The sequence below is a fragment of the Sitophilus oryzae genome, unplaced genomic scaffold (genome assembly GCF_002938485.1).
Source record: "Sitophilus oryzae breed Bouriz unplaced genomic scaffold, Soryzae_2.0 scaffold_1586_pilon_pilon, whole genome shotgun sequence".
In the NCBI taxonomy this organism is placed as follows: Eukaryota; Metazoa; Arthropoda; class Insecta; order Coleoptera; family Curculionidae; genus Sitophilus; species Sitophilus oryzae.
In genome coordinates this window covers 821,150-834,786 of record NW_022146265.1, presented here as the reverse complement: position 1 = coordinate 834,786, position 13,637 = coordinate 821,150, and the positions used below count along the sequence as shown (strand labels likewise).

The following is a 13,637-nucleotide window of genomic DNA, read 5'->3' as shown; positions in this document are numbered from 1 at the left end:
GACACAATATTATCGGGCCATTATTTCTTATGCGAAATTTAAATGCAGAATATTATTTGGAACTACTCGAAAAGCGTATTTTACCTGCTTTACATGATGCCGCTAGGGAAAATTAGGAAAAGCACTAAATAAGTAAATTTCTGAAATGACAACTTCATTTGACAGTTATCTTTTACCTTGACTGGTGCTCATAAGTAAATACAGGGCCATAAGAAAGGGGAAATATTTAAAAAGAAATCGGCGATAACTCGTAAACGAGCTAATCAAAAATATATCTAAAGTTATTCTTTTGAATGTGGGTTTTAGTGCTCTTCAATAAACCTAAATAGAATTATTCCCTAAAATAATTAGGGAAGCCAATAATTGACCCCATTAAAATTTACATGGGATTTCCTATGTCCCGCTCGACGATGCAACACCCGGTATAGTATGCCCACTGAAGGAATATGTAATTTCCATATACAAACTAAAATATATAGGAAACTGAAATGATACCATCTGTTGGAGAATTCAGTGGCGCCATGCATCGGGTTGTTACACAACTTATGATACAATTTTATTTTATTTTACAGGAAACTTTACATTTTAACGATAGGTAACTATATTGTTGCGTCGACTCTAGCGCCATCTATTATCAATTTTTGGAACGTAATTTATTTTTTTGTACAGAAAATAGATGATTTTTCTTCTATTTCCTATTTTTTAATAAGAATAAGTTACTCTAAATGCGACATCGCTCCATTATATCGTATTGTTCTCAAACAGGTGACGTTTCATTTAGAATTAACTTTTTCTCATCAAAAAATATGAAATAGATAGAAAAAACAGCTATAGTTAATAAAATAAAAATAATTAACTGTGTGGATATGTTGAATAATTATTATTAGTAATAGCTTTATTAAAAAAAGTAAATAATACAAATTATACAATAAATTAAATTTCTTCTTCAGACGAAGGCTCGCACGGCATTGCTATACTTAACTTGTTCATATAAATACAATAATAATTATAAATCAATACAATAGCATTAAATAATATAAAATACAACTAACAAAGTTTTGTCGCGAACTTATTCGAAGCGCGGCGAAAAAATGTGAATTGGATCAATGGTATCTATGTATAAAAATGCAGACCAAGCGAAGTAACGCGAAGAATCAAAATACATGCAATTAATCCAATGACATTTTGGCGCTTCGCAAAAGTTTAAAGCATGATGAGCACTTGAGCGAAGCGCGCCGAAGCCGAAGCCATGCGAAGCACTGTTTTTCGCACGCGATGGATAATTAAAGTTGTTTTAACCTGACCTTTTTAATTTTAGTATTATGCGTAGAGAAATATTATCTATGTGACGATTTGATAAAAACATTGGATTCATAGCGTTAATATAAAAATGCCTTTTATCTACATTTTTCGTCAATTTCCACCCAGGTGTTGTCTCGTCTCAATTCATTATGATAATTTGGATTCTCAACATAACTCTTTGTAGCTCTGTATAATCATAATGAATGTTTCATCATCCTTGATCTCAGTAATTAAACTGAATTCACAGGTTCTACGATTCCTTTGTTATGCTTGAGATCTGAAACAAATAAATATGTATAATTATGTGACACATCAAAAAAACCTCGAGTATGGTTTATAGGAGGAAAAAATTAAAAGTTGATGCCGTTGAAGGGCTCTAAAATCTCAACAGAAATTGGCTATGAAGTTTTTATCTTAGTTTTTAAGTTAACACAAGCATTATTTTTCATAAGAAATAATTATGGTGTTTATATGCCTTTTAAAAATAAGCAGGATTCAAAAACAATTGCTAATAAAGCAAATTTACATTTTTGAGGAGTATGCACTTATTATATTTTTTAATTCTTACCTAACTTGGTTGTAAACAACTGCCTGGGTTAAATTCTTAAAAGAGGTCTTACAAGAGACAGATATTATACCTCACTCACAAAAACTGCATCATCTGCACTCTGGAAGATTCCTGATTTGGGTTATCTGATCCTTTCTCTAAAATGATAGATACAATTTAAAAAACCTAAAACGATAATTTTAATAAACCAAATTCAGTTTGGATTCGTAATACATATTTAACATTTTTAATAAACTTTGGAATATCTAATAATTGAATCACTCTCAGCCAAATTAAAGTAGCCAGTGCCATAACTTGTTTATTTACAGCTCAATTAAAATATTTGTTGTTATAAAGTTGATATGATATTTTTTTTAAAATAATGTTCATCTTCATTACTGAATATTTTGCGACATTAATTTGGCCTACAGTGTAGGTACCTACCCTTTTCAGTTACTGCTTTTATCTCAGTACGTGTCTAATACCAACGAGAGAGTGGTCCATCAACAAGTTGTACAACAAATGTTTGTCTTTAAATACAGGGTTTGTACCTGGATCGACATCACTGGACACCAAATTACCAGTAGGTTGATCATCTAAAAGATTATTTTAATTTTATTAGATCAAAATATCTGAAAACGTTCTTTATTTAACTAAATGCATATACTTACCCATATGAACTGGTGTATACAAAAACTTTAGAATTAACTTCTAAACCTCTTTTTATTCCAGGTACGATCTTGATTACAAAAATGTAAATCACAAACTCTATAAATCTTTTAAATATCTTGCTGTGTTGTATTTTCCATTTTAAGGTTTCGCACTTGATATCACTTTTGAAATAATGTAGGATCGTTCTTCGAGAATGTATGTCTTTTGGAAAACAAATCCGGCATCGGAACAACATAATTATGAAAGGGTTTACGGCCTGATTCCATCATTGTTTTTAATAAAAAGTTTAAATAATCACTAAAATTCCACTAAAACTTTTTTCGATTTTTGACGGTACATATTATTTGATTAGAACTGACTTGATTTGATTTGAACTGCTTAAATATTTTCGCCTTAAGCGCGACCGGTGGTTCGTCACAAAACTAATAAATTTGTGTATAACTGGTTGCGGTAAAAAGGTCCTTTCAAAGATCTCAATTTCAGTTTCCCATAATATTTTAGTTTGTATATGGTAATTTCGATACATGACATCGTAGAATGTAAAATGTTTAGGAGGTTTCTCCCATACAATCTACAATCTACAACAATAAACGGATGCTTAAACTAGGGTTGTCCCGTCCGACGATGCAACACCCGGTATACTATATGATCGAAAAAAAACGGCGTCAGCGATGGCGATTTTTTTTTCGATTATACGGTATTTGTGACGTAAGTAGTGATGACACAATCTGTATACTACAGCAGACTTATTTTATGTGTATTGTGATAAAATACAAAACTTGAGAATTATATTTATATAAGATATAGAGATAAAATGAAGGAACAAAAAACGAGACGATAAAAAATATAAGTCGAAATTACATTAAGGTTTTTTCCTCTTAAATCAAGTACCACAAAATTAGATACTTTAAGTTAAATTTTCGAGTATAGGTAAATAAATTAATTATATATCCTTTTAGACTTATTGTATATTATATAAAGATGATTATCATATCTTATGATAGCAGGTCAATTAGAAGACGAGAGGGCATATAAAGCTGAGTTTTTATATATTTGGATAGTGATGAATGTAAATTTTCTATGAAAGTTTTTTAAAACAGCTGCTATACAAATATCTAAAAATGAAACTTGCGTTACCTGTTATATTGGTTTTATTCCAAATATATTTTTCTTTAGGTATGTAGACATTTTCTAATTAAGTAATGATTAATGCTTAACTTTTTACCAACATTATTGCTAAGATGCCTAAGTATATGTAAACCCACCTATATGACGCCCATGAATTTTATCATATCCACATTACAGAACTACTTAAAAAGAGGTGTTTAACCAGTTATTAGCTCAAATCTTTTGTACAGGGTGGGTCAAATTCGACGCTCTTAAATGGAAACACCCTTTTCTATAGGAGATGGACAAAAACTAATATCGGTGTCTGGAGCTCAATTTTTGTCAAAAATATGATGGTGAAAACCGCATATCGATATCTGTTACCGTTTCGGAGTTACGGGGTGTTTTTCAAAAATATGCATTTTTAATAAATCGCGGTAACTTTTTTGCTATGGAAAATTTTCTATTTTTATGAAAATATTTCCAAAGTACCTTTTTACGTATAATTTAATGGTTTAAGTATAATTTTTTTAAAATTAATAATTTAAGAATTATCAACAGAAAATTTTATTTTTTATATGGGACACCCTGTATATTTTTAGTTTATTGAAAAGAATTTAAAATTACCTTTCCAAAAATATAACACACTTGATATTTTGGTCGATTCCTCTTCGAGATAGAGAGTATATAAAAATTTACCCGCTTTAAATAAGTAGGCTTTGAACGGCACCGGCTATAATGCAAAAAATTCAAGCTGTGAACATCAATTAAAACGAAAATAATATTTGTTATGAGAGATGCAGAATTTTATAACAATTTAAAATATATTTAACCAACATCAACACATTTAAACTATATCTAATAATAAAAATAAATAGCAAACCAAGACATGAAATTTTGCTACAGGTGTTCGACATATCGACCGTCTTCTGTTATGGACAGACAGGGCAGTTTTTGAATATTTCTCACGGAATTCATTAACTCAGTGGGGGTGAAAGATACTCTCTCATAACTGCTAAGTATTTCTAATTCTTGTCTAGATTATACGGAATAAGGAACCTTTCTTCTTCCGCAAATATATCCATAGGGTTAGATCCATGGGCAGTAAGTCAGGCGGCCTCGCCGGCCAACGGCTGGGATCTTAGTAAGCTATTCAATTATTCTTGAAATTGGCTGCAAAAATTTGCTGATAACTTCAGCGTTCAGAGGCGGTGCGTCGTCTTGCTGGAAAAATATGTTTTCGAGTTCCATTAAGGGCATATCAGCAATAAGGGGTCCAAAGCCTACTAGTTAAAAGTGGCGAACTTTTAAAAATTCTGTATTTCAAAGGGGATTATATCAAGTGTGCTATATTTTTGGAAAGGTAATTTTAAATCCTTTACAGTTAATTAAAAATATAGAGGGTGTCCCAAATAAAAAATCATATCAATCATTTTTCTGTTGATACCGTAAAATGGGGGGAATAGAAACATAGTGGTGAATAGAAACAAAATTTCTGAAAAAAATCAAATCACGATTAAAAATATTCAAAGTAAAAAGAGTCGACATATCTAATTTTTCTATCATTGGTAATACACAATAAAATGTAAAAACTATATTTTTATCTGTGGCAGCACAGTTTCTGTCAATCAGCTCATCAATAAATGTGAGATCGATTTATCAGCTATTTTGTATGGCGCGAAAACTTTATAAATAAAATATTTATTTTTAAAGTAATACATAAGCTGGTACATGTAAGTTGTTATATTATATGTATTGTTAATTATTGTTAAACCTACTTAAATATGTAATAATTTACTGTTTCTAATCACCTTGTTGGAAATAGAATAGATAAAAACCTTAACATCAATGTGTGTTTCTATTCTCCCGAATAGCAGGTGAATAGAAACACAAATGTTATTTTTATTTAATATTTATATGCATATTTTTCAAAAATCAAATTATATTTATACTCAAAGAACAAACAAAGACCCATGTTTTAAAATATTCGGGAAAATAATACCACATATTTATCAACCGGTATATCGCTAATAGCCTACGAAACTGTTTCTATTCACCCCATTTTACGGTAACTCTTAAATTATTAATTTTAAAAATAATATACTTAAACGATTAAATTCTACGTAAAAAGGTGCTTTGGAAATGTTTTCATAGAAATACAAAATTTACCATAGCAAAAAAGTTACAGCGATTTGTTAAAAATGCACATTTTTGAAAAACACCCCGTAACTTCGAAACGGTAACAGATATTGATGTGCGGTTTTCACCATCATGTTTTTGATGAAAATTGAGCTCCAGACACCGATATTAGTTTTCGTCTATCTCCTATAGAAAAAGGTGTTTCCATTTAAAAGCGTCGAATTTGACCCACCCTGTACAAAATTTCTGCAGATCTACATGGTTAGGCAATAGTGCGTCGGGCATCTGTAGCTCCGAAAATAAAAAACCTGGGAATTCTGTTTAAGTGCAAACATTAAGTATGTACCTAGGATGTATTTCAGGAAAAAAATTAACTTCTAAAGCGTGACTCAAAAACGTGTTAGTGAATCGGAATATTTTTTTTAAATGGAACACCCTGTATATTATTTCATTTTTGGCTTCTTTTCAGATCACTTTACATAATCCTAAGATATTAGTAAATATTTCGATAATTCCAGAGATATTAATAAATAAATAAAAAATATATATTTTTCAACCTTCCTTAAAATATTACAAATACAAGAAGTCCTGAAATCAAAACTATATTAGGTATTTACTTTATACGAAATTTTTTTTATATATATTCAATCATACAGGGTATACAAAATTCTACGCCAAACGTTGTAAAATATAAAATAAGTTTTCTTTTTTTTTAATGGAACACATTTTTTTTTATTAAATGGACAATTAAAACGTGAACATTTTTTGCATTTAAAGTATTTCAAATTTGTTAATGGGTTCGCAAATACACGCAGTATTATTTCATATGGCTTTTTCAAAGGTAAAATACGAGAGAAAAATCATTGGGTGCCTTTAATTCTCCATTTATTGAAAAAATAATAAGGATAAAATACGGGTGCTCCATTAAAAAAACAAGGAAAATTATCTTATATTTTAGAAAGTATGGCGTAGAATTTTGAACATCCTGTATAATTTACGATTACCATATTTATAACAAAGTTGGTACAGACCATCTAAAGTGAGCTAATATAATTTTGATTTGAGGATAGTTCTTGTATTTTTAATAATTTTCTTAAGAAAGGCTGGAAAATATATGTTTTGTGTGTGTGTGTGTATTTATTTATTAATATCTCTGAAACTATCAAAATATGTTTTCTCATATTTAGTCCCATACTCACACTTCGCTACTTCACTTCGTTCCTTCCTCGCGTCCCTTCGTCCAAAAATCATATATTTACTATGGGAAAATGTCGATTTTATGCGACTGTGTGTTCCTTTCTCCTTCGTCAAAACGCTACTTCGTCCGTGTACTTCCTCGAAACGCTCCTTCCACGTACTGTCGGTTTTTGGAGGAAGTAGCAAAGGAATTATCACGAACACAAAAAAATATTAAAATATATAAAATATATAAATCGATCTTGGATTTCATTCGTAGTTGATTTCTTGATTCGGCAGTACGTCTGTACAGGGTGTCCCATTTTCGTGTGTTTTGCAAGGTTTCTCGTTTATGAGTCGAAATACAAAGATGCGGTTTTCACATTGCGCTGTTACTTTTTTATGAAACTAAAGATGTTACATACAGATATGTCCTAGCTATCCTACTTCCTAAAATACAGGGCGAATCTGAAATGATTGCATTTTTCGATCCCCTTTGTATCATAACTTATCGAAAAGGTGAAAACGGTCTCCCGTACAGTTTTTCACGTAGAATGCAGTGACGTAACTATTTCTTCGTTGGAATCTGTCTTTTTTTTAAATTGACTAAAACTTATATGTTTTTTTAAATACGATATTTTGTATATTATTTTATTTTCCTTGTTAACGAGCTTTCTAAAATACTTATTTTCATAAACGTGGTAAAAATGCATTATTTAACTTTATTACATAGTCGGCCGGTTTAAATTAGGTAATCAAAACAATCAACTAATTTATTCGACGTAAAATGTTGGTTATTGGCAAGTTATTTAAAAGCAGCACAAGTTCAGTTTCCGTGTAGTTCATCAAAATATCACGATGCAAAGCAAAATTATCTGGTAAAATTAAGTTAAATAAAATAAGAGCCGTTTAGCAGTTTAGCAGTACCTAAATAAATAAATATAGAGTATATTATAATTTTCGAAAGCTCATAACAAGGCAAATAAAATAAAAAATAATATATAGAGTGTCCTGTTTAAAAAAAAGAACATAAGTTTGAGACATTTTTCGAAATAGACAGCTCCCAACGAAGAACCACTTTCGTCACTGCCACTCTACCTGAAAAACGAGACACGGGCGGTGGGTAAGTACTCAATAGGTAGAACAAAACAAAAAATCAGGGTATCCAGTATATACCTGTACATTTAAATGAACAGTCTAATTTTATAAAAGGTATTTCCAACGACCGCATAGTAAATACCCGATATAATACCAGTAATATCAGAAATACGAGTATATCTACAATATTTCTTATATATATTGTAGGTATTATATATTGGTATATTTCTATTCCCGGTATTATACCGGGTATTTACTATGCGGTCGTCGGAAACTCCTTTTATTAAAATTAGGATGTTCATCTAAATCTACAGGTATATACATATATACCCAGGTTTTATTTATCAACAAATTGGGTACTTACCCACCGCCCATCACTGACCCTTTTCACCTTTTCGATAAGTTATAAGATAATCGAGATACAGAGGTTATCAAAAAATGCAAAAATTTCTACTGATTAAAAAATAAAAAGTAAAAGAAAGAAATAAGAAATAACTTTGAACTAAGAAGGCTAGCTAGGATAAATACATATTTATCCTAGCCTTCTTAGTTCAAAGTTATTTCTTATTTCTTATGTAGCATATTTAGTTTCATAATAAGTAGAACAATGATGTAAAAACAGCATCTTTATATCTCTACTCATAAACCAGAAACCGCATAAAACACACACAAATGGGACATCCTGTATATCTAGCAATCGCCAGTCGATATAAAAATAATTCACACACAATAGTCTAAAAAATGGAAGAAAAAAACAATATTGTCTTCATATTTGTTAAAAAATGAATGTCCATATTTATGTAGCGACAAAAATAAAAAAATAGAAATAATGTGCATGATGCATTTACAAAAATATCTGAAGAAATGGGGATTGACATCATTAACGTTTAATTAGTATGTCATATTTCATGGTTTCGATATAAATTACATAATAAACTTTACTCTATTGTTGACTCGCCTTGTACATTCATACTGATATACTTGTACATGATACTGAAATATTCAGATTTATTAAAAAAAATATATTATTAAAATTCAATTTTTATTTTTGACACGACAAAGAATTGCAGTTTTATAAAATAAAAATTATGCGCCTTTCGCATTTTTTAAAAATTTTTGAGGTTACTAGATATTTCGTATTAAACATGTAGCTGCTATATTAAAAATATTTTGTGGTGTGTTGTTGCATAATTGACTAATTTCCAAGCATCGAATGGATGAAGGAAGGAAGCGAAGGGACGAAGAAACGCGAGGAAGTAAGGTGAGGAAGGAGCGAAGTGTGAGTATGGGGCTTTTAGGGTTATGTAAAGTGATCTAAAAGGAAGTCAAAAATGCAATAATATACAGGGTGTTCTATTTAAAAAAACATCATCCCGATCCACTTACACATTTTTGGGCCAACATAGAAGTTAAAATATTTTCCTGAAATACATCCTCGTACATACTTTAGGTTGGCACTTACGATCATGTAACAAATATTCTTCAAATCAAAACTACTGGAGATATTTTTTGTTGCTCGGTGATTCTTGGTGTCTTTGTGCTTTTGATTCTTGGTGCCTAAATAACCTATTTAAAACCACTTTTCTATAAATGTTTCGATATTCTTAATATCTATTATATATATATATTTCAGCTACACCACTCAATCTAGAACAAAACAGATATACTATTGTGGGAGGTGAAAATGCCAGTATTTTAGATTATCCATATCAAGTAGAAGTTCTTTACTCAAATTCGCATTCTTGTGGAGGATCAATTTTGAATAATAAATTTATATTAAGTGCTGCCCATTGTTTCGGTTCTGCGTAAGTATGGTAGAGAGTGTTCAATATTTCCGAAATCTGCTATAGAGCAGAAATAATGTCTATCGCTTGGTGGCGGATTTATTTCTTAAATATAATTATGTAACGGTATTAAAAAATTATAAGGGTGGGCTACTTTTGAAAGGCACCCGGTATATAAAATAAAGTATCTAATTATTATAAAGGAGAAAGTGTAAGAAACATATATCACCAAGTAAATAACGTTGGCAACAGGGGTTACTTATACAAGGTGCTACAAATTGGAGGTACGAGCATTGGTATCTCGGTAACCGTAATAGATACGAACATGATTAAATTAGGGCAAAGTTGTGCTTTGGGATGTTCACCAAGATGCCATCAAAAAAGTTTTACAAATTTCAAGGATTGCTGAGTTTTTTGGAAAAAACTGATTTTTTAAAAATATTACTTACTTTAATTAATATTTTTTTATATTTTTTTTTTGTTTTGACATTTGAACACAATTTAGTTAAACTAATTTCAAGTCCGGCTCTGTTTTTTTTAATATTTAATCTATTCGTCGTTACAATATTGATTAGCATTCAAAATTAACAATGACGTGGGGAAAAACATTGAATACGGAAAATCAAATGCAATAAAATAATATCAAATAATTAATATAAATTAATATAATGTAATATAAACAATCAAATCATTTTCCCGGAAGTTGGACTGGAAATGGTAGAGCAATATAATGTCCAGCGAGGTTCCTGGACCTATCGCCAATAAGGAGCTGCATTACTTGACGTCATTTGTAAAAGTGAAATCAATTCATCTCAACATTTACAATAAAGAGTACAAAATGCATTCCGAAGTATAAGAAGAAAGTTCAAAGAGCTATAAATAAAAGTGAACGAAAAATAAATTTGTGCGATAGGGAGGGTGGTTGGTGAACATCGTGTTCGTATCTCATGTTCGTATCTACTACGGTTACCGAGATACCAATGCTCGTACCTCCAATTTGTAGCACCTTTTCGAACATGTAGAACATTAGAAACTAGTTTGTAGAAGTTGATTTATTTATAATAACTACGATTAATATTATGCATATTATTATATCGCCCACAGATTTCAAATTCACAATAAAAAAAGTTAAAAATAATATCTTTAAATTTCTGACCTGGATATTATTTATTTGAATCTTCCAATTGGCTCGATTTTTCTTATTCAATGTTAATTAGCGCTGATCAATATTGCTGGGACGAATTTGGGATGAATATAATCGTATTAAATAATTTAAGAAACCAAAGTCGGACTTGAAATTATTTTAAATATAATTAAATAGTTTTGTTGCTGTTAAGGTACCCAAAACAAAAAAAAGTATAAAGTGTGGCATATCATGGTATTCAGGAGACCGAGTTTTTTGAAAACTTCAAATAAAAAATGCAGGTCCGTATATAAAAAAATTAAGTTGGCCTCTGTAACCCACAAATTATCAGCTAATTTGAAAATCTAAAAATACTATCAGATAGCCCTAATAAAGTGGCTATGAGAATGTATAATTAGTTTTTTGATTTTCTAAACAGTAACGATAGGAAAAAATAAATTTGATTTTCAAAAAAATCAGTTTTTTTTTCAAAAAACTCAGCAATCCTTGAAATTTTTAAAGCTTTTTTGATGGCATCTTGGTGAACATCCCAGTATGGCAACTTTGCCCCAATTTAACCATGTTCGTATCTATTATTTATAGCACCTCAAATTTGTACATACATACTGCCATTACTCGCTGACGAGTAACACGCATCAAAAGATGGTCACGTAAGGCGTTTTCTTTCATGAGCTTTTCTGTGACTGAAAAGCCCGATACGTGATGTTATTTGCCTACCACACTCCGGACATTCAAAAATCTAATTGCTTTGATGCCTCTTTACTTTTTGGTTGTCGCTGTTAACTGGGTTTACAATTCTTCTCCATTGAGTTCTATTGTGAACTGCTTCTTTTCCTAACGATTCTGCATGTTAATCCCCTTTAAGTTTTTGTGGAAAATGTCCTTGTACCTTTTGAGTTGTCCACCCGGCCTCCTCTTACCGTCCACAAGCTCACCGTAAAGCAGAGATTTTGGTATGCGATTTTCTTGCATTCTGCATACGTGACTAGTGATGTAAAAATTCTAAGTAATCGTTACAAAGTAACAGTTACTTTACGAGGACTCGAAGTAACGCTTACTGTTTGAATTTAGGACTCGTTAATCGTTACTAAGCTAATTCGTTACTTTTGCGCCGGCAGTAATCGTAATCCCTGAAAATGCACGAACCGAGGACTCGAAACTCGGTACTGAAATATTCCTTACTTCGACGTAGGTCTAGTTGTTATCAATATGTTTATGTTTAAAGTGTTGACTTGACGCCGGCCGGTGTTTTGGATGGCAAATGTGTGATATTTTTATTACAATTATTATGATTGGCTCATGCCGACCCGGAGGCGGTCTGTCCTTTTGCCGTTTGTTGTCGCTTTTTATTTATAGAATAGAATTGTTTATTTAGATTAACATGTCTTAGATATTAATTAAAATTGGATTCACGTTAGTTACAAAAAATGTTAACATCTGAAAAAGCAGAGCAAATATTTTTCTTCTTCAAAAGAGAATAGATATTTCGCCACTGTAAGAAAATCTACAAAATAAAAATAGTAATTTTTAGTAAACACTGCTGCGTTAATCCAAATGACTTTTTTGAAGAGATGAATCCGCCACAGAGGAATATACATTTTTTTAATATTTTTACATTTTAACAAAAATATATACATTTTTTTTAATTTTTACTCTTTAATGTTTGCCTGTAATACAAAGAGAGAGAGAGAGAGAAAATATAAAAATATACTTTATATCTATTATGCATATATTTTCTTTGTTTTGATTTGTTTTCTTTTATTTTTAATTTTATTAATAGTACTTAGTTTTATTTAACATATTATAAAAATATTATACATATTATTAAAAACATATTATTCAGTACTTGAATACCGAGTATTGAAATTATCCTATTAAGCTCTTACACTAGAAGAAAGTAGAAACCCCTTATAGGTTAAACCGAGCATGTAACGAAGATCGCCGGGCACAATAAGTAACCAAGTTCCACGTCAAGCCTAAGTCTTCCAACCTGTACACAAAACAACGATTATAAAGTAACGATACTAAGTACCAAAGTAACGAGTAACTAAAGTAACGAGTCCAAAGTAGCGAGTCCTATTACCAAAAGTAACTAGTAGTTACGAGTCCATAAAAGTAACTAAAGTTTACATCACTATACGTGACTAGTCCATCTTAAGCGGGATTTTGTAACCATGACTTCAATACTCTCGCAGTTAGCTTTTTCAAGGACCGATACGTTTGAGACATGATGGAACCACCGGATTCTTAAAAGTTGTCTAAGGTGTCTCTGTTGCAACTTGTTTAATGTGCTCATGTGTCGGCGGTACGGCACCCAGATTTCGCTCCCATATAACATGGTGGGGATTATAGTTGCTCGGTACACTGCAAGTTTCGTTTTTGTACTTAATTCATGATTGTAGAAGACCCTGTCTTTTAATTTCCAGAATGCTCTTGAGGCGCTGCTAATCCTGTGCTGAATTCCTTGTGCTGAATTTGTAGCACCCTGTATTGGTGGCAAGTTTTTGGCAAAGTGTGCTATGTGCTTTGAAAAATGTGCGTAGTATGTATGGAATTGTCTTCATTGTGTGTACTCTGCCTATGGTTTATGTTTTGTTTTTTGTTTAATGTTTCGTTGATAAAATATGGCGGATATCGTTTTTTATTAACGTTTCTTTTATGTAGTTTA

The 13,637-nt window shown here is 30.9% G+C and overlaps 1 protein-coding gene and 1 long non-coding RNA gene across 3 annotated transcripts in view; one reads left to right on the top strand and one right to left on the bottom strand.

Annotated features, from left to right (window-relative positions):
* Positions 1-887: 887 nt before the first annotated feature.
* On the bottom strand, positions 888-3,353 carry LOC115879794. Of its 2 annotated transcripts, XR_004049758.1 has the most exons (4): positions 2,521-3,353; positions 2,294-2,445; positions 1,871-2,007; positions 888-1,579 (listed from the first exon to the last, which is right to left on the bottom strand). It is a non-coding gene; the product is annotated as an uncharacterized LOC115879794 (long non-coding RNA). The 2 variants fall into 2 exon arrangements; XR_004049757.1 differs by having other exon boundaries at positions 2,294-3,353.
* A 204-nt stretch (positions 3,354-3,557) lies between these two features.
* LOC115879706 (transmembrane protease serine 9-like) overlaps positions 3,558-13,637 on the top strand; it is a 47,441-nt gene continuing 37,361 nt past the window's right edge. The window contains exons 1-2 of the mRNA XM_030896664.1: positions 3,558-3,697; positions 9,675-9,846. Of these exons, the coding sequence (XP_030752524.1) occupies positions 3,643-3,697; positions 9,675-9,846 (227 nt within the window). The 5' untranslated portion in view covers positions 3,558-3,642. The remainder of the gene's footprint in view (positions 3,698-9,674; positions 9,847-13,637) is intronic.